At 40.7% G+C, this 20,536-nt stretch overlaps 1 protein-coding gene across 1 annotated transcript in view; it reads left to right on the top strand.

The window, feature by feature from the left end:
* The window catches only part of JAG2 (jagged canonical Notch ligand 2), a 68,931-nt gene extending 54,515 nt beyond the window's left edge, over positions 1 to 14,416 (top strand). Inside the window, exons 16-26 of the mRNA XM_066188968.1 lie at positions 148 to 261; positions 637 to 750; positions 1,703 to 1,819; positions 2,488 to 2,515; positions 3,367 to 3,452; positions 5,628 to 5,741; positions 5,938 to 6,053; positions 7,253 to 7,498; positions 7,943 to 8,074; positions 9,074 to 9,230; positions 12,114 to 14,416. Of these exons, the coding sequence (XP_066045065.1) occupies positions 148 to 261; positions 637 to 750; positions 1,703 to 1,819; positions 2,488 to 2,515; positions 3,367 to 3,452; positions 5,628 to 5,741; positions 5,938 to 6,053; positions 7,253 to 7,498; positions 7,943 to 8,074; positions 9,074 to 9,230; positions 12,114 to 12,586 (1,697 nt within the window). The 3' untranslated portion in view covers positions 12,587 to 14,416. The remainder of the gene's footprint in view (positions 1 to 147; positions 262 to 636; positions 751 to 1,702; positions 1,820 to 2,487; positions 2,516 to 3,366; positions 3,453 to 5,627; positions 5,742 to 5,937; positions 6,054 to 7,252; positions 7,499 to 7,942; positions 8,075 to 9,073; positions 9,231 to 12,113) is intronic.
* Positions 14,417 to 20,536: the final 6,120 nt, after the last annotated feature.

The following is a 20,536-nucleotide window of genomic DNA, read 5'->3' as shown; positions in this document are numbered from 1 at the left end:
CTTGCTTGTATAAATATAACCTCATAATAATTAGGATTGCTGTCTTCCTAAGTAGTACAGAATTTATTTTCTTTATAAAGAGATCTTTTGTTTTCTCATGGCCTTGGCTGGGCTAGATCATCTAATTTGAATAACTGTGTTTTTTAGATTTCAATGACTGTTCTCCTAACCCATGTCACAATGGTGGCCGATGCATTGATTTGGTAAATGACTTCTATTGTGAGTGTAAGAATGACTGGAAAGGCAAAACTTGTCACTCACGTAAGTGTTCCTTGCTTTGATCTTTAGATTACCCAAAGATTTATTTTCTTCTCGTGGGACTGGAGTTCCTGAAATTTAAAGTAAAACAATCACAGTGAAAAAATAGGTGCACTTTCATTGCCCCTTCCAGTTTCCCAGTCACAAAATGGAACTTTTAAAAAATGTATTCCTTGATGTAATGAAACAGTTTCGTGAGAGATGTCCTTTGATTCCATTCTTTGGGTTGCTTATTGTAATACAGCAAGTGGAAAAATGTGTTTCTGATACTGGTACACTTAAATACAAAATCTCTTTAATTTTGTGATTAACAAGTACCTGTTTCTAGCATTCAGCAAGGCCAATGGAAATTAAGACTGCTTTGTTTGTGGTGTGCAGGTGAATACCAGTGTGATGCAAACACTTGCAGTAATGGTGGGACATGCTATGATGATGGAGACACGTTCCGCTGCTCATGTCCTCCAGAGTGGATAGGAAGCACTTGCAACACTGGTAAGCTTTTAAAATTGTCTCCAGATGAAGCCAGAAGAAGCAGAGAAGTGTTTAAATAATCAACTGCTTAGTAAACAGACACACTGTTCTGGCTGGCTGGTTCAAAGCTGTTCCAGTTGGGTGGTGACTGAAATTTAAGTAATTTCTTCCGCTCACCTGATATGATAGTGATTTTTAGGAAGCTGTTCTGCTCTGACTGCTTATATGGTCTTTTTCATAGCTTCCCTCCTAAGGAGTTTTAGGAAACTTGGACTTGTGTCTTGACTTTTCTGTTGGTTTTTAGAGGCCCTGTGTAAAAGTTTTCCTGGGAACTTAGTCCTCTGCTTAGCTTGCAGAGTGACAAGGTTTGTGATCATGAGGTGTATGAGCAGGCATACCCAGGAAAAAGGAAATTAAGAGGTTGTTCCTGGGGGATTTGCAGAGTGATGCCAGCTATAGGACACTACTTGGTTTTTTTTTTTTTCTCCTTTGGAGACTGAGTATGTACTATCTGTGGTAAATCTTTCTGAAAACGAAGCTTCCATGATGATCAGGAAGTTGAATGAAGATAATTTAGTACAGGTTTTCTACTTTTTAGATACAATTGCAGCTTTTAATCAGAACCTGAGCTTTAAATACTAGTATTTTATTGCAAAGAACACCTTACGGCCTGGGTAACTCACTGCCAAAGTAATAATTTAGCAGTACTTGAAGAATGCTTACACAAATGGGGCAGAAAGGAGATAATTCTTTTTTAATAAAATTTCGTGGTTCAGTTAAGCAATTAAATTGGGATGATGATGAAGGTGGGTGAGAGTCTGTCATGTGATTGAGTATTTCTGGAGGTTTTTTGATCTTTTTCTAAGTTTTTAACTGTTGATTTAAATACCGTTTAGGACTGTGATACTGACATATCCAGACGATAGGGACTTTTTGTTTTCCGGGCTAACAGACACTCTTTCTGTTTTCAAAGCTAAAAACAGCAGCTGTATTCTAAACCCTTGCATGAATGGTGGAACATGTGTTGGCAGCGGAGATTCCTTCTCGTGCATCTGCAAAGAAGGATGGGAAGGACGCACATGCACACAGAGTAAGGCTTTTCTCCTTTCTTCCCCTGCATCCCCCTGGGATATTGGGAGTGTCTGGCAGAGAGCTGTTAACTGAAACAAAGCAAGTTTATGGGGTTCATGTGCCAAAATATCTGAATCATTCAGAGTGGGAGGTAGGTAAAGAAGACGATGCTCGAGTAATGAATGAGGAGTTTGTCATGCTGCTTTTTGCATCCAGTCTCTGCCAAAATAAGACTCTTGGCCTTCTATAAAAATACTAATTTTTTGGAAACGTATGTAGAGCAGGAAAACATACTCACAGAAATAATAATTTTAATAATGAAGAGTATTTGGAAAGGCAGGCAGTAGCATATAAGCCATTTTCTCTGAGGACAGCAGTTTAACTACTTTGACATACCAAGACAATGAATTGGTTAGGTGGAGTAAAGCTTGCAACTTGGATTTTTATTTTTTCCCCCAAGGTGCAACATTGGGAGTGGGAGGGAAACTCTATATTTGAGTTTTGTTTTTACCCTGCCTACTGTTGATATACATGATAATTAATCTTTTTTTTGCAAGAGTGGAAGAAAAAATTCAGTTCTGTGTATTTTTCTTTACTTATCAAATATAGTGGCTTCTGAACTACTGTTTTATATTTTAGAAAATAAATTGTGCAACTACTTACACTAGCCAATATTCTTCTTTCTAGACACCAATGACTGCAACCCTCATCCATGGTAAGTACATAAACTCCAGTCCTGTGCCTATTATGAAAATAAAATAGAGCACAGTAGTATAGATTTACATTACAGATTAGAACTAATTTTACTCTAAAATAATTGAAGCCAGCCTCTGTAAAATATCTTACAACCATTTTTTTTGCTATGCCATATCTATTCCTTGGCAGCACCAAAGACCACAAAACAATCTTTAGTTGATTCTTGTATGAACAAATAAAAGTATTTCAGTGTAGTCTCCATGGTGGAACTGACCAGTAAATTACAGTGATATGAAGTGAATCACGTAAGAAGCATTTGTAATTGGATAGAGTAAAAAATGAGAAATCAAAACCTGTTAGTTTACAGAAAATAATTTTAAGTAATATAAAAATGTCCTGTTGAACCAATTACTATGCAAAAACGTGTTTAAAAAAACCCTGAATTTTTAGGAGATAAAATGGGAATTTTTTAAATACGAGGGCTGATATTTATGGTTGAAGGGGGAAAAATTGATGTGTGGATGAAGCAATCTACCTTACCTTTCTCATTTGTCCACGCTGATGCCATAATCCATGCTTCATTTATTAAAGAAACAACCAAATTGGAAAAATCTTGGGCTTTCTTTGTATTCACTGGGAAGTGCTGTTCCACCTCCTTGAGTTCTGTGGATGTGCTTCCTCATGCATCTCTAGGATGTTGCTGTTTAACTGCTGACTTGCTAAGCAGTATTGTTTATCTAGCATTATATTTTTGTTCTTGATAGAAATAAATTGTCCCCCTAAAGAGCAGCAGAAGCTTTAATTAACAAAGCTTTAATTGACCAATGAAACAATGTAGATGAGGTGTTAACTACACTTTTTAATTTACAGTTACAACGGAGGGATCTGCGTTGATGGAGTGAACTGGTTCCGATGTGAATGCGCCCCCGGCTTTGCTGGTCCTGACTGCAGAATCAGTAAGTACCTGCATGGGTAAAGACCTGAGTGGTTGTACCAATCTGCACACACTGGAAAGAACACCTGGTGACCCTTTTTGCATTAGCTCAGCTGAATTCCAAATAATGAAGCAGAAGCCACCTGTTAGCCAGGTTCCGATACCTTGTAATCAGTAGCAGGTTGTGGTCTGTGTTACTTATTTCATTAAATAGCACTGAAATGAGTTGACTAAAATCATGCTTAAAGACTTGATTGCTGGATTTTCTTGGATAATTCTGACGTTTTGGGGGTGCTGGCTTCATAGAAGCTTAAATTTTAAATAATTCTCTGATGATAAACATCTTGTTGGTAAAGATGACATATATCTGAATGTGTTCCACTTAATGTAAGAAACCAAAATGCACTGAGACATTCCAAATGGAAACAAAAACCTTGAGTGGAATGCTGGCACGTGAATAACAGAAGTATGATAAAGGTTCCTCAAAGCTAGAAAACAAAGCTGTTACACTACAATTATTCTGAAGGGTAGAGGCCAAGAAGGGAGGAAAACAGATCCTAAAAGTGTGTGTAGGGGGTTTTTGTTGTTTAGTTTGGTTTTTGGGTTGCTTTGCTTTTGTCTTTTTGAAGGAATTTTGCCATTTTGACTTGAATGGATATATACCTTATTTTTACTTTCTGCTTTGGAAGATCAGGCTTTGAATCTTCTGTAGCCTCAAGGCTTCTGGGCTTGGTCCTTCCACTCCATCAGTGTGGTGATGTGCTTTTCAAGTTGAGACTTCATCCTCATTCTGGCATAGAGAAAACAAACCAGCACTTCTGGTTGGAGGGCAGCTGCAGCACTTGTGGAAGCATCAGCTTGGTGGTGTCTCAATGCAGAACCAGGCATGGCTGATCACTGTGTGTCTGGATCCAGATTCCCAGAAAGGGATATTGAATTCTCCTTGCCTGCTGTTCTTCCCCTTGAGGCTAAGATGTCACAAATACAAATAGTGTTCATTTGTAATGGAGATACAGACATTTTTTTACTTGTTTAGACTGGTATAGATGGAAGGAATAGGTCTGAAAAAAATGCCTTTTATGGCTGATACAGAAACAAAGTCACCTTTTTCAGCATAGAGAAGCTGGAGAATCTCAAACCTATATAGTGTGAAGACAGGAGGAAAGAGTAGTTAAACCCTGTTGAAGTTTAGATCTTAGTGCACTTTTGAAGGAAACTAAAATAGAACCAAAAGCCCTTCCATATCCATTGGATTGTTTTGCTTTGCCTGCAAGTGTAACACTCTCACTACTGCCATTACTTTCAAAGTCTTGTCCTTTAAAGGAGCTGATACTGTATATTGGACAAGAACTGGAGTTCAGACAGTTTCCTCTGGGATTGTAAAGGGCATTCATACTCAGTGGAGGGAAACCTTTCAAAAGATGCTTTGGAAGACAGAGGTTCTGGGTGAAAATGAAGCAGTTGGTGGCTGTGGCTCACAACTTGCCAAGTTGGTTTCTGTTGCATAAATCAGTATTGATCTCTTTCCCAGGATAACAGATGACACATTGCTGTCCATCTAAATGGACCATGCTTCCCTGCCTTTTTCCATTGGTTTCTGTGGCTAAGCCTCTGAATCTTTGAAGGTTTTTTTAAAGAGGCTTTAATGCTAAGTGTCTATGTATTAAATTAGTCTACTTACAATTTCAAGGTTATTCATGTTCATCAAATGTGTGTTACAAACTAAAGTGTTACTCTTCTGCCTTATGGACACTTGTATTGCAGCAAATCATTTCTTTGGGCGTTGTTGAGCAAGATCATTGTTCAACCTGTGCACTCTGATAACTTTATGAAAGCCCATGCTTTTGTATGAAGCCTAAATGACTGAGATTAGTGCCAGAACAGGATGTGCGATTTGTTCTGTAGCCGAATGTGGACAAGGCATTAACACTTTCAGCTGTCCAACACCTCTGCTCTGTGAGATGAGTCAGCATATGACTGCTGCTTTGATTACCAGAACTTCAATTAGGGTGCAATTATGAGAAATCTGCTACAGGTTATTGCTGAAATGGCAGAACTGTTTAATTACAAGATTCATTCTGTAGCCACGCTGTCTTTTGCTTTAAAGAAAAGAGGTACTGTTAGATTACACCTCAGTAAATTATTAATTACAATGTCCTGTGTCCTTGTCACTGAGTTTTACCTATTTTCTGTCCAGATATTGATGAATGCCAGTCTTCTCCTTGTGGATATGGTGCCACCTGTATAGATGAAATAAATGGATACCGATGCACTTGTCCCCCTGGAAGAATTGGTCCTAGATGCCAAGAAGGTATTCCTATATCTGCTATCAACCTTTACCCAAAACACAACAGGGAACAATGTAGCCAGTATAAAGTTTATATGCAGTAGTCTGATATGTAAGGAACAGTAGCTAATTTTTTTTTAATTTAAATTTGTATAGTATTTATAACTTGAAGAGGTGAAGTGTCTGAATGTGCTTTTTGAGTTCGCTTTTTTTTCTTTAGTGATTGGAATTGGAAAGCCTTGCTGGCTTAAAGGAATGACCTTTCCCCATGGCAGCCGCTGGGAACAGGAGTGCAACAGCTGCCACTGTTTGGATGGACGTATTGACTGCACCAAGGTAGGCATTTTGGCCTATTTCCTTAAATTCCTGTGGCTGAATCAAATTCATTGTTCATGCACAAGTTAGTCTTTGTCTCCTCTATATTTCCTTTGTTAAAAAAAAAAAAAAAGTGGTTTCCTGTAAAAGTAGTTAAGGGTTGTCTTTAGTATCATGAGTTACTGTCCTACTGTCTACCTGCTAAAAGAGGCTGTCTAGACCACTTGTTGCAGAAAATGAAATATGAGCTGAAATAAGGGATAAATAAATCACACTGCTGAAGCTTTGCGAACACAGCTTTAGAACTCCTAATTTTGTGAAATGTGAGTTCCAAGGTGGAGGACATGTAGGAAGAGATTTTTCACTGGGCATTGACTGCCTTTTTGTATTGTCCTTCAGTAGCTTTATGAATTGACAGCTTTCAACCGTTGTGTATTTATTATGGCCTAGATTCTGGTGGTTTTGTGACTGAGGAAAACTAAGACCTAAATACAGATTAAACATGTTGCCTTAAATTCAACTCGTCCATGGGTGGTATTAGGCTTCTTCCATGTGTGATGGAACACTTGCAGTTTCTTGCTGACGATTGTGCTTTAAGAAATCCCTGAGTTCCTAATAGCTGTACAGTGCTATGTAGGATCTTAAAGGCTATGTGGAATAATAGAATATCCTGAGTTGGAAGGGAACCACAAGGATCACCCAAGCCCAGTTCCTGGAATGGAGCTGTGTTTGGAAATTTGCTGCACCCCAGTAATTTGTGGGTACCAGCAAGCTGTTACCTTTTAGGAGCATGGTTGGAGTGGTTGTGCTTATCACCAATGTGCATCAGCTCTTAACATATTCAGCATTCTCTGGCAGGGGTCTCAGTATGAATACTGAAGAAATTAATCTTTGTGGTGATATTTCTCTTTCTATATTGTAGAAGCCTAGAGGACTAGATTAAAATAAACACTTAAATTTCTGTATAACTCAGTTAAGTGGAACAAATCCATTAACTTCTAAGGAGATATGCCCAGTCAGTGGTTTCTCAGATTATCTTTGCACAGATTTTTATTCTTGTGTCTGTACTAAATGTCTTAATTTTGTGGAAGAGCAGATCCACCTGCTACTAGGACTACAGCAGTATCAAAAGACAGATATTTTTCTATGTGAATTGTTATTTGGAATTGATGCATGAGAGCAACTACCTGTAACAGTGCTTTGTTCTTTTTAATTTCTAGGTTTGGTGTGGAAAAAAGCCTTGTCTGTTACACAAATACTGGGATAATTCCAATAACCAGTGTCCAATGGGTCAAGAATGCCAGGAGAAGTATATGAAATGCTTTCAGCCACCGTGCACAGACTGGGGAGAATGCAGTGCCTCTGAACCTCTGCCTATCAATATCAAGTGTCTGCCTAATTCTGGGTACTTGGACAATGACTGTGCTAGAATTACTTTAATTTTTAATGGAGACAAAGTCCCCCAGGTGAGAATGGAATTCTTAATGAAGTGTGGCAATATGTGTAGGGGTCTATTCTATGTCACAGCATGCAAGATTAAGGTTTCTAGTATGACTTCTTGGTCTTATAAGCTTGCAAATTTTATTACTAGACTCCCTTGTCTCTTTTAATTGTTCTTTGTCTAAAGAGTGAGGCAAAATTTGGGTTTGTACTGAGTATTTTATCTTCTTGAGTCTTGGAGAACTATTTACATTTCAAGATGGGCTCAGACTGTACTAACATAATCATGCAAGCTCAGTTTTTTGCCCTTCATTCCAAAACCCTATTCTTCACATTTCTGCCCTTTCTTGCTCCACTCTTTGCTGCCTTCATCAGTTCTTAGCAGCTTCAAGAACTCTGAAGAGCCTTATTTTTACATGCTGTTTTTTTCACTTGAGCTAAAATGACAGGGTCTCCCTTGCTTCTAACAGGGCACTACAACAGAAAATATCTGTTCTGAAATCCGGTATTTACCAGCTACTAGGACTGTTTCTAGGGACAGAACTCTGATAATATTGTGTGATCCATCTTACTCCACAGAGAACGCAGTGGAAGTTGCTATTGTAAGTATGAGACATGTGTGTATATATATATATATACAAATGTGTTTTATTATTAGTTTTTCTGGGGAAGAAGTTGTTCAAGCTTGTTTCGCTTGAATGCAGGTGGAGCAATCTGTGGCTTAGTCTTGTCTGCAAAGCAATTTTGTGATCTCACGATTTCCAACACTGTCAGAGAGCTGAAACTGCAGGTTTTGTTAATGACAGATGGCTACTACAAACTCATGATAAATTACTCTAAAGACTAGTTCAGCCCAAATAAGTGAACAGGTGCCTACTTGTTCTGTCAGAAATCTTGGGCTCTTGACCTCAGTAGGGAGATATGGTTACAGGTGCTGGATTGTTCTTGTGAAGAGGATTCTGCTGTGCATTTAGTGCATGACTGCTTCAGGCATGTTCTTTAAACGCAAGGTACCAAGTGAGAAGTGGAAGAAGGTGCAAATTGAGTAGATGAAGGTGACTGTTGCCCGGATGAACTAAAGACTTTTTTTAGATGCATTTACAGCTGAATCGCTGTGTATAGCTTAGTTTTCAAGAAAGAGTTAATTTTCATGGTAAATATTTATCCAGGCAGAAGCTGGACTGTCTGTCTCTGCTCGTACTGTAAAGAGCATGCTGAGCCACCATGCAGGGAGCAAAGTGTATGGTATTAATAGAGCAGACTGTTATTAGTTCAAGCTTCTATCTAGATAATCCACATGTCTTGAATTGCTCCAAACTATGACTAAGTTTAGTTCATCAGTTTAAGTAACGTGGAAGTCACTGCCTTTCCTTTGAGGTATGTTAAATTAACAAGTAGGTGTGCTACCCACCGAGTCTGGCACCGCATCTGCAGTTTGGGGAGAGCTGTTGCTGTGGTAAGCTTTTAGTGAACTGTTTGTAGCTACTGTCAGGCAAATGCAACTGAGTGAACTCAATTAAGATGTTGCTGGATTTAAAAAGAACATTTCCATGGTTAGGTAACTACAATAATTTCTTGCTTTCCCTCTTCACTCCCTTTAGTCCTTTGTCCCACACCGAGATGAACAAGATAACAGCCTCATTCAGAATGCTGCTAATACAATAGTAAATGCCATCACCAAGCGACAGAACAGCACGGTTATGTTGGCAGTAACTGAAGTCAAAGTCGAGACCATCGTCGTTGGGAATTCATCATCAGGTAAGGTTCCAGTGCATACCTCCTCTGTGGTGTGTTTTCTGTTCCCCTGATATCAGGCTTCTTATCTTTCTTTACACATTGGAGAAAATGATTCACCAGATTGTGTCTTTAGTTGCTGTTACTAACTGAAGAGAAAGCAGCTTTGAGATCAAGATTCTGTGCTTGCGTGCTAGTTTAAACTCAACCTCATTCCTAACATGATATGCCCGGGTACTCTTGCCACAGTTTGGCTCTGACTTCCAGCCCAGGTCTCCAGTACAAGCACACCTTTCAAAAGATCAGGAGCTGTTCTTGTGTGCAGTTCCAATCCTGTCCAATTCTCCTACATTAACCTTAAATCAACCTCAGCCCTTGATGCTACTGCACTGAGGCTATAAGGAAATGAAAATATGGGGAAGAGGGAAGGTGTGGTGTGATAGCAATCTCTTCTGAAGTGCTCATGTGCTGTTTATTTACCTTAACAAGAATTAAAGATTTCTTCCAATACTTGGCCATGATGTAAAACTTCACTCTCTTTCAACATGTGTTTCTCACTAGTGCACAGCTGGCTAAAAATGTAGCATTTGTTCCTCTTTAAGAGGATATAGTGTGATTGGAGACCTTTATCTCTGAATGCTGGCTCTCCAAGAGCTGTGCCAAAATAAGTGATTGGAGGTTTTGCATGCCTGTGTTCCTGCCTGGGGGAGGCAGGAGATGGGCTTGTGGAAGACCACTGGTAGGCTCAAGTTCAACTAAGCCCCAGAGTGAAAATCTTACAATGGTAGGAGGCTCTCCCAACTTTTTCCTGGACCTCCCCAGCATAATCTGCTGGAAGATCTTCCATCCATAGTCCAAACAATTAGGAGATTGCCTGGTTCTACTTCCCATGCATTTTCCTTTTAGGAAATGCCTTTCATCTGTTAAAGTCTTGGCAAATGTGCTGTTTCCTAAGCTCTCCTGAAGGAGTGTGCCTGCTTTGTGCTTGCCTTAAACAGCAGTTGTGTAGAAGATAAGGAATCTAGCTGGGATTTTGACATACCTCAGCCTCTGGCTTTTCTGATTTCATATTAAATTCTAGAGCTAAAGGGCTGCAGGTTACTTTGCCTCTCATCTCAGTAAGATTTAAAGATTCTCCCAAAATAGTAGATTAATTTGGGTTCTTTTGCAAAATGGTTTCCAGACTCCTCATTTTAGTTTGTGTGCTCAGTGTTGACCACTGGCCCTTAGTTTTTTAAGAGGAGCTGTTATGAAGCAAACTGTAACCTGGTTTTTTTATTTTATTTGCTGCCCTTTAATTGGTTAAGGTGGGTGAAAACGTCTCAGAAAATGTGATGTAAAGCCCTTTGTGTTGAGAATCTCATTTTGGTGGGATGCTGAAGTGTCTGGGTAGAGATGATCATTCAGATGCTTCACTGGCTTCCTCTAGCTTTAAGAGAAAGTAGTCTGAATTTGGAATCTCTATGCCAAAAATTCTGTATAAAGAATCTGTTACTAAGTAAACTTGGATCCATTGGTCATATGATGAAGTAATAGATGTGATAGCAGTGAGAATGGAAGCTTTGTATTCTAATCTTGGAGAAGGTGTTGTGAAGAACTCCTTTTTCTTTGAAGTATTTCTGCCATTCATGATTTAATGTTAGGTTGCTTATGAAAAACCAGGAGATAATAGCAGTTACTCATGTGAGTGCAATCCTTCCATAACTGTTAAAATACAATTTTGAGATCCCTTGAGGCCAACCATGTTGGCAGTTTACTCACCCTCCTTTTACCAAAAGGAAATGTTTGAGAATGTGTCACATTCCGCATAAGAATGTGCTCAGGAGGCACTTGAACAACCGTGGTGTTGAAACATTGGTTGTTTTTGTGTAGTCATTTCCAGGTTATTCTGTCAGCAGATGTTGTAAAACTGCTGAGGCAATTCATGTTTGGATCAGGCATTAGAGTGGTGGGTTTGACAGCATTTATCTTCAGAGCTGTTGAACAATCCCATTGCTCTCTATAAAAACACCTCATCTCTTGTTGCCCCTTACCATGTGAGAGTTTTTGCTTATCAAGAAAAATAAAAAAAAGAAGTTGTTATTCTTTCCTAGCTGTACAGCTCTTGAGGAAGGGGGCAGAAGAAATCCAAATATAAATACATTTTTCAGAAGTATTTTCCTAGAGAAATAATCTGTGTCTCTGTGGCTGGGAGAAAACTGTAGTGTGGTTTGGATTGGGACAGTGGAGAAAAGCAATTGCCTCAACAACTTTTGTTTGTTCATTGTGCAGTGAAGACTCCTCTCTCTAGGGCCAAATTCTGGTATTTCATCCTGAGGTAGAACAGGAACTTGATGAAGACTGCACCACCAATTTGGTTATATAGCCCCAACCTGAATGTTTTTGGTGATCATTGATACATAAATGTCTGTAGGCACTAATGGTAAAGGACTGTTCTTTCTGATGATAAATGAAGGACGTATTTGTGGTGCAAATGCCAGTACTTCTAGAGCAACTTAGAGGCACAGTACTCCACTGCCTCCCTCCTGCTAGGATAAGGTTTTTCTCCTAAGAAAAACCTTATCCTAGCAGGACTACTCAGGTTTTCTGGGCCAACTTTGCATAGATGCTTGAGAAAGATGCTACTTAACAAAACCAGTTTGTCTGTTGAAGTGGACAAAAGATCTCAAATGGAGCTTTCCTCCCTCATCATTAATCATGTTAAACTAAACTAGCAAAGAGCACTTTCAGATGAACCTGGTGCATTCAGGCAGTTGTTATTGTGCTGTAAAGACATCTTACTTTCTCCTGAAAATGGTGCAGGGGATCCACCTGTAGCTAAATATGGATACTTCTCTTGCAAATGTCCAGTGCTATCTATGTATTTTGTTCTGTTAACGTGAGACTTTCTTTCCATTTGCCCTCCAGATTATTTGGTCCCAATTCTTTGTGCGGTATTTAGCATTGTGTGGCTGACTTGTATCATCATCTGCGTGTGGTGGACTCGGAAGAGAAGAAAAGAGAGAGAGAGAAGCCGTCCTCCCAGAGAAGAGGGTGCCAATAACCAGTGGGCGCCTTTAAATCCCATAAGAAATCCTATAGACAGATCTTACAGTAACAAAGACATTCGTTACGAATGCAAAAACTTCATATCTCCTCAAAAGAGAACTTGTGATGCAGTAGAGGAGTACGTTGAGTATGAGGAAGAGGAGGATGAAGAGGAGGAAAGAGATGAGGAAATGGACAAATTCCTATCTCACAAACTCACAAAGCCTTTGCCGACAAAGGTGTCTGACACGTCAGAGAGCAGTCCAGTAAAGAAATCCCATCAAATAGGCAAAATGGACAACAGATCTGTAAAAAATGTGAATGCATCAAACTTTGAAGGCAGTAGAGACTAACCTGTATTTGGGATGTAGGCAGACTGCGCCTGCGCTTGCTGGGGAGGGGAAAAATTGACATCTCCACTTTGCATCAAGGACTAAAAATATCTGGAGTCAAATGTTCATAGTTTCTTTATTTTGCGTAAAAAAAATAAATAAAAATAATAAATAAAATTTATTTTGTTTCTTTAGCCTTGTATAAATTATTCAATGACTGTCAGATGAAAAAAAATGAGTAATCTTTGATAGTTGCTATTTTTGTAAAGTTTACTTATAATACACTCGCTGTGTGGCAGAGGAGAGGTTGTATTTTCAATATGTGTAAAGTTTATTACAAAAGACTGTACACTGTTTACAGAATGTATTTCTTTTTATTACTTGCTCTAATTTAATGGTGGCTTTAAAACCTCCTGGTTGAGGAAATTGTGTGAACTTTAAACTGCTTTCTTGACTTTGAATCTCTATTAATGGCAGCTCACTGCACTTGTTACGTTAGTAGCTTCTGTAAGATTTTTTCCAAATTTGCCTTACACACTTTGTAATAGGAACAAAAAAAAAAATATAGAGATCTTTCAACTGTGGTTTAAAAGTGGCCTTTTTATTTCTGTTTGATTACTTTAGAATTGCAGTATTGAAGCATGTGACAAGTGCCTTGAGATTAAACTTTTTCTATAGCAACTGTCAAAGACTGCCATATCAATATAGTAAAATTGTGAGAACTCTAGGTTCCCCAACTGACACAGTTTATTTTCTAATAGTGAAAGTGCTTTTTTGTAAATATGTACATATTAAATGAATCACTCTGTATATTTGATTTAATAAGTTAAATATTTTGTTCTTTTTTTTTTTTTTTTTACATGTCATTCCTTTTAATTTATGTTGCAGAAAAGGAGGTTCTATGGCAGTTTATAAGACCTTTTTTTGGTATTATGTCCAGATTAGAAAATGTTAATACAATCAATGTTAGGAATCTGTTGGTCATTTGTATTTACATAGGAACATAACCACTTATGTGTAAATAGATCCAGAAATGTTTGTTTATCCCCATGTTCAGCCCATCTCAAGAACACTAACGGGTGCATCTACTGTACAGTACCAACATAGAGAGGCATTGTTTTTTCTTTTGTGAATATGTTAATTACATGTGGTATTACTTTTTTTGCGTTTAAATACAGGCCTAATGAAGGGAACAATATTTTCCTCAGTCTTGTTTCTGTTGTGCTTTATTCATCTTTCGCTCTAAAGGAAAAAGGCTGGCAAGCTCAGAGGATGGGAGTACCTCAGCAGAAATGGTTAAATATTATGGAAGGCTTATGCTTTTTTTTTTTTAAGGCTTTTATTATTGCTGTTAACTGGGCAGACTATCAGTTTATTTTAATTACTGAAGAAGCATAACACTACATACACCTAGTTACCCTACCACTGAGAGGAACAGATGTCTGAGAGTGTAAACTCTGGCCCATGAACAATGTAAACATGAATGTTTTGAAACCAGTTATTTTATACAGGAATGCAGGATTTGCTTTGCAGGATCATCTGTTTTAGTACATTTTTTTGACATGTTCTTAAAAAAAAAAGAAACCTTTCAGAAAAGAAACTATTTATTAAAGCATTTTATAATGATGTTTGTTGTAACTTTTTTACTTGTGCTAAATATTCAAAACTTATTTTGATAACCTGGTTAGGAGTTAGTTTAGAAAAGGGTACTATCCTTCTCATGTTCCCCAGTATAATCCTGAGTATTTAAACCAAAACCACTTTTTTTCTGCTACTCTTGTAACTTTTTGTACTGTAATGCTGCTGTCTTCCATAATCTAATAAAATGATTCCCTCATTGTGTGTAAGATATTTCAGATTGTTGTTTGCTTTCTCAGTGCCTGGAGCTGGGATGTGGCCAGGCTGAGCAGAGGAGCAGTGGAAGCCCAGGATTAATTCCTGGTGTTTCCCATGACCCTGAGCATGCAGCACTGGCAGAGGAGGTGCTGTCCACAGGTGCCTTACAGACACCTCCAGGTCCCAAGCTCTGGGGCTCTCCCTGCAAAGCACCAGGGCTGTGTATAGCTGCCAGAAGTTGGACTGTGGATGATCCCTGTGGGTCCCATCCAGGGATGTTCTGTGTTCCACGTGCCTGTTTTGCAGTGGTTCTCCTCCTGGCTGCTCAGGGAAGCCTTGTCTGAGCTGAGTTTGTCTTCCTGGGGTGAGAAGAGGGCTGGCTGAGCGTGCAGGGGCCTGAGGAGATGTCCTTTCCCAATTGAGTTGTATTTTGAGGTAATACCTTTCTCTGCTCTGCAGCCATTCAGAGCTTTTACATGTCATGCTCCAATCTCAGTTGAGGTCTATTGCTGTTTCTGTAACAGTTCTTTTGTAGATGGTATTTTACCTAGTAAAAAACGTATTCCTGTCAAAGTTGGATTTTTCCTGGTAGCTATCAGCATCTGAGGCAGAGTTCTAGGTTCTAGCAGAGCTTTTATTCCAGTCATCATACAGCTACTTTTTATTGCTTTTCTTGGACTCTGCTTGTCTTCATTGTGAAAGAAGCAACTCTCAACTGAGCCAATTCTGTTACCTTTCTCAAAAGGAGAAATAATAGGTTTATATATGTTTGGAATAAGGTCACTGCTGTTCAGTAGAGTAGTCCTGAGCTGGCTCACTGCTTCCAAAGGTGCCAATTCTGCTTCTTCCCAGGACGGAAGTAGCATAGAAAGTAAAGGGGGCATACTAGTGGTCATCATCCTCTGTTCTAAACAAAGGGACTGATCCTGTGTCTGGGAGTTGTTCCCCTGTGGATTCACAAATCCACCACAGGCAAATGTTCAATTTTGTAGTGCTCTTTCCCTGCCAAAACCAAGAATTATTTGATGCCTCCTTCATGTGATGAGGGAGTTATGTGCACTGAGATACGTGAAGCAAGATGAATACGGTTAGGAGCATAAACATAAACTTTTTGACTTGCACAAATTAACCTTGATCGATTTTATGCAGCTCTTATTTCTATGCTACTCTTACACTTGTGTGCCTCCACATGCCTCATCTCACCTTATTCAGTAGTTTTGTTTCCTCTTGATTTATTTTTGCAGGAGATGATGAACTCTTGCATCTTGACTTCTTGCTGATGCACATGTGCTAAGCATTATGGTGCTGCCAGAATCCTCTCTGTTATAAGAACTGCATGATGAGGCAAACTAATAAATGGACTCTTGTGGTTTTTCTAAGCAATGAGTAGTTCTGGGTTAATTTTTCTTCCCTGATGCTCTTTCCAAGACCTGATCTTAACCTGAAACACCTGCTGAGCTCAGTTGTTTTTTGGCCATTTGCTGTTGTCTGGTTTGTTCTCCAGCAGGCCACGTAATTATTCCTCTTCAGATCAGACTGTGCTTGGATGGAAAGGTAATGTGTCCAGCAAAATAAGTCACTCTGCCCATACCTTTTCAAGAGCAAGCTAAGGGTTGAAAGGCATTTCAAACCTTTAGGAGGTTTCTTGTGGGTGAGGGGAGTAGAAGTTGTTTTTGCTCTTCCTCCATTCTCAACACTAAGGCTGGTACTTGTATCAAGCTTAGAATATTGCTCTTGCTGTGAAAAAATTGTGACTCTCTGATTTGCTCTGTTCAGTGCTGCAAAGCAGTCCCTGATTAGCCCTGTGTTCTCATTGCATCACAGGTGGTGGGATAAAGAATGTGCTTATAAAACAGTAAAGGAGCTAAAGGTCCCCTTGACAATGAGGGATGACTAAATCCTTCCCAAGTCCATCCTTGTTTCTGTATGAATATGTGGAACTTTTTGCTTTTGCTCTGTATATATGTTATGCTCTCTATATTTTTTCAGTGTGACAAGGACTTAGTCTAAGTGCAAAAATTTCTCTTCTTCAACCACTTGATAGTAAACATGTGCCTGCAAAGGTTTATAAATGAATGTCAGAGGTAATTTTCCTAAGTAGGAAGTTTTGGGGTTTTTTATGAGAATCATTAAGTTTCACGGTTCATTGGGTCACCTTTTCCCTTGGAAAAGCTAGATTGCATCTGTCTAGGAAATCTGGATGGTTTATACAGATCCCATTTTTATATTGTGTTTACCATTTCTAGAGCAAGAAGAAACAGATAATGTACAGGGCAGTGTACATTACAAATGAGATGAACAGAGACCCACCTGTCCTGCTTCAAAGTTAATAATCTGGAGTTTTCTGCAGACAATCAGCATGATTTTGTAGAAATCCTTCTCAAAGGATACTTTGCACTATCCGTATGAAAGGAGTACATAAATCAACTGCCTTTAGGGACCAATGAGACAGTCTTTAGAAGCTCAGAAGAAAATCTCCACTTCTTTTTTTTTTCCTGGTAACAAAGCTGCTTCAGTTTTTTTCTAGATGGGAAGAAAGTCACCAAAAACTTCTGCAATATTGAGGAGATGTCGTGTTTTTGCTCATATTATTGTACTCCATCCGTATTACTCTTTATAACCACTGAGACACATGGAATTAATGTGCTTTGCTGAAGTCAAACTAAGAATTCTTGGTTTCCAGTGGTGGATAAGGCAGAAGGATCACTTTGCAGGTGTAAATGTGACATTCTCTAAGGATGCAACACCACGATTAGGGAGGGACAATGTTTCCTAACCTTTGGGTTCCCAAGAGACATGAGAATGTTCTGGCAAAAAAAAAAAAAAAAAAAAAAAAAAAAAGAACCACACACCCAACCAAATGCAAATCCTTCAGCCCTGCTGGGTAGGGAGAGACTTGTTAACATGTGGGTCTTTCTCAGCTGCTATCCTATCTTTTCTCCCACCCATCTGAAGGAGGCTTGGGTTGGAGGGGACTTCTCCCTGTGGCAGATTTGCTGTGCTGATAGGCTGTGAAAGGAGATTGGGCAGGGAGCTGTGGAGCAGGTTTGGAAACTGCTGTGGCAGCGGCCTACAGAAGGCCCTTTGAAGGCTTGGCCATCTGCCTGCAGGCATAACTCTGGGCATAACCCCACCTATGCATTAATGAAGCCCCACCTGTGGGTGGAAGTTGCTCAGCCAACAGCTGTACTGGTGCAGATCAAAGGTCCATCTACTGCAGCATCCTCTGTCCTGCAGTGGCCGGTGGAAGATGCTTACAGAAAGTGCAAGACAGCAGCAAATTGCAGCATGAGCCCTTCTCACACCCACCCAGCTCTTTCAGTCAGCAGTTTAGGGTCATATTTGATAGGCACCTCTCCTCTGTAGCATCATATCATCCTTTTTACGCTTTAGACCACCACAACATCATGTGGCAATGAGTTCCACAACTGCACCATGGATTGGGTGGGAAAGCCATTCTGTTTGTTGTGAACCTGCCCCTCAGTATGGTGATGTAAAAACAGCAAGCAGTTGTTCCCTCTCCATCTCCACAACATTTGGGATTTACTGTGCAGACACCATTTTCTCCCTAAGCCTTGGAGTTCAAAGTCACAGTCTCTTCTCTTTCCACTTGCAGACCCGTTCCAGGTCTCCAGCTGTTTTTCCTACATGACTTCTGTGTCCTTCCAAATTATTCTCTCCCTTTGGAGTCAGGTTGACCAAACTGAACAGCATCTGGATGAACAATGCCAGCACTGTTCTATACTCTGTTCAGATTCTTTCTTGACCATCCCTGGTGCACTGGTTTCTCTTTTCTCTTTGTTGGCTTCAAGACTGATGAGAAAGAAGAGGTGGTGGCTTCATGTGTTGGCTGTACACGCTCCTGGTTCTTGTTAGAGCAAAGCTGACTGAATCCCACTGTCTGAGTGCTGGGATCCCTTGAGAAGCTCACTCTACCATGAGTGTCTGCAAGGAGCAGCACTGGTGTGTGGGGGTCCACAGTGGGCCTGAGCATTGTGATCCCGTTTATTTGGGGCAGGATTGGAGTGGGTGGATATGCCAATGAAAAGGTTTTGTGCACACCAGGCAGTACAGGAACGAGCCCTGCAGCCTTCCCAGCAGTGAGGAGGCTGAAAAGGATGTGGGCATCAGTGAGTGTGGAAGAAGACTCTGTTTTGGGGAATGGTACATCAGTAAGATCTAGAGGGGAGGGTTATGTAGGTACCACATTGCATTGGTTCATCCCTCTTCGATTTCTCTGCTGCTGAAGAGCTGTGCCACAAGTCCCAGCTGGAACAGTCTGTCTCAAAACTGGTGTATCCACAGCCCTGCACTCTTCCAGGTGAGGCCGAAACGGCCACGTTAATGCTTCACCACCACCACTTGTGGTTTGCTGCTGGAGAGGCAGAAGGGAGAAGGAGGAAGGAGTGGGTGGCTGGTGGCCGTTGCCCTGTGCCCAGTCCTGGGCAGACGTGTGGCTGCTCAGACTGTGAGGAGAACAGCCCAGGAGGCTTCTCCCCACCATTATCTATCAGACAGCATCAGCTCTGGTTCATCACCAGGCTGCCCCTTATGGAAAGTTTACCCGTGTCTGACAACTGTTTCAGACAGCCCGTTGTTTTAGGAGCAGAAGAAATCCTCTGGCAGGGGTTTTCTAGGTCCTGATACCTGCAAATGCTGGAAAAAGCAGCTCAAAATCAGTTTTGTGTATCTAGGAGTTATAGTGCTAAATAAACATGTAGGTGTAGCATCATTTCACAATAGTTTATGATAGCTGTGGGGGAGAAGGAGTTGTCCCTCCTTATGTACCCTTTTCAGCTGTGAACCCTGGGCCTGACCCCTCCATGGGTTAGAAATTATGGGACAATTTGTAGCTGTTTCTCCTTTTGCCATGTGGCTTATCTAAGTGCTTCCCTCTTTGGTGGTCTCCTCACTGATGTATGTCTGCATGACTGGGCTCCACTCCAAAACCCTCCATGTGTTACTTACAAGGAGGTGCAGAGGGGTGAGAGAAAGGGCTGTTCAGTGCTGAATCCCCCAGTCGGCCTGTGCAGGAAATGTGCCAACCAGCTCTTTTTCTGGCTGAGGTGATATCCCTGACCTGCTCTGCCTTCTGTAGGGTTGGACAACCCCAGACTGGGCTGTTCCCTCCACAGGCCACCACAGGCTCAACTGCCACAGCATTTTCTCATCCCCGCTTCCCAAAAGAAAATGGAAATGGTGAGCGCAGCAGCGTCTCAATGGGAGGTAAAACTGCTGGAGTTGAACACTTGGGCAAGTTAAAATGTGAGTGTGGATCAGCAGGCTCTCCTCCCTATTTCTCTTCAACCTTTTTTTTAAATTAATTGATAACCAAAAAAAGAAAGAAGGGAAAAAATTCAACAGTGAAGAGCTCTGCTCTGTCAAGACGTTCTTGAAGTATGCGCTGGGAAGTACAAGGGGGCTGCCAGGGCTTCCTGGGCCTCTGGGATGTCCCCAAATGCCACCCTCACCCTGGTGAGGCTCCCTGTTTGGTGGCACAGAGACAGCCCTCGTGCATGGTCCCAAGGCCCCACGGACAGGGCAGGACCCCAGGGAGGAGTTCTGACAGTCTGCTGACATGGCTTTCAGTGCAGATAAACCAGTGAGGTTATCTCAAGTGCAGCAATATCCTCCAAAAAAGTGAGGGGGAGAACCCTCTTTGCAGCGTGTCAGCCTGGATAAAAACCTGTTAATGGGCAGTGGTGGTGGGAGCAGAGACCCAGCACCTTCTAGGGGCATTGTGTGGCAGCAGCCTGGGTGTGTGGGACCCACAGGGCAGTGGAGGGAGCACATGGACGACATTTTCCAGCCTGGGTGTTTGAATTTTGCTCTATATTTAGTGCCCTAAACGGGTGCTTTGATTCGCTGTGTTTCCAAGCACCTGCTGCCTCCATTGACTCTGGTGGTCTATATGGGTCCCAGCAATCCTCGGGGTTAAGCTGCTCTATCTTTCATGCCTAAATTTGGGTACTAAAGGTTGGGAGCTGCGGGTGCTATATTCTGCTGGGGTTTGTGTTTCTCCTGCTGTGGGGCATGGTGCTAAGCTGGGGTTTGTGGGCAATGTGTTTTCAAAACAAGACTGGCTTTGATTTGCCAGTTTCTGGTTCGACTCATCTGAGAGATTAATCGTTTATC

Source organism: Chamaea fasciata, unplaced genomic scaffold (genome assembly GCF_029207755.1).
Source record: "Chamaea fasciata isolate MVZ Bird 193981 ecotype frontalis unplaced genomic scaffold, bChaFas1.0.hap1 SCAF_7, whole genome shotgun sequence".
Lineage (NCBI taxonomy): Eukaryota > Metazoa > Chordata > Aves > Passeriformes > Sylviidae > Chamaea > Chamaea fasciata.
This window is presented reverse-complemented; position numbering and strand designations above follow the sequence as displayed.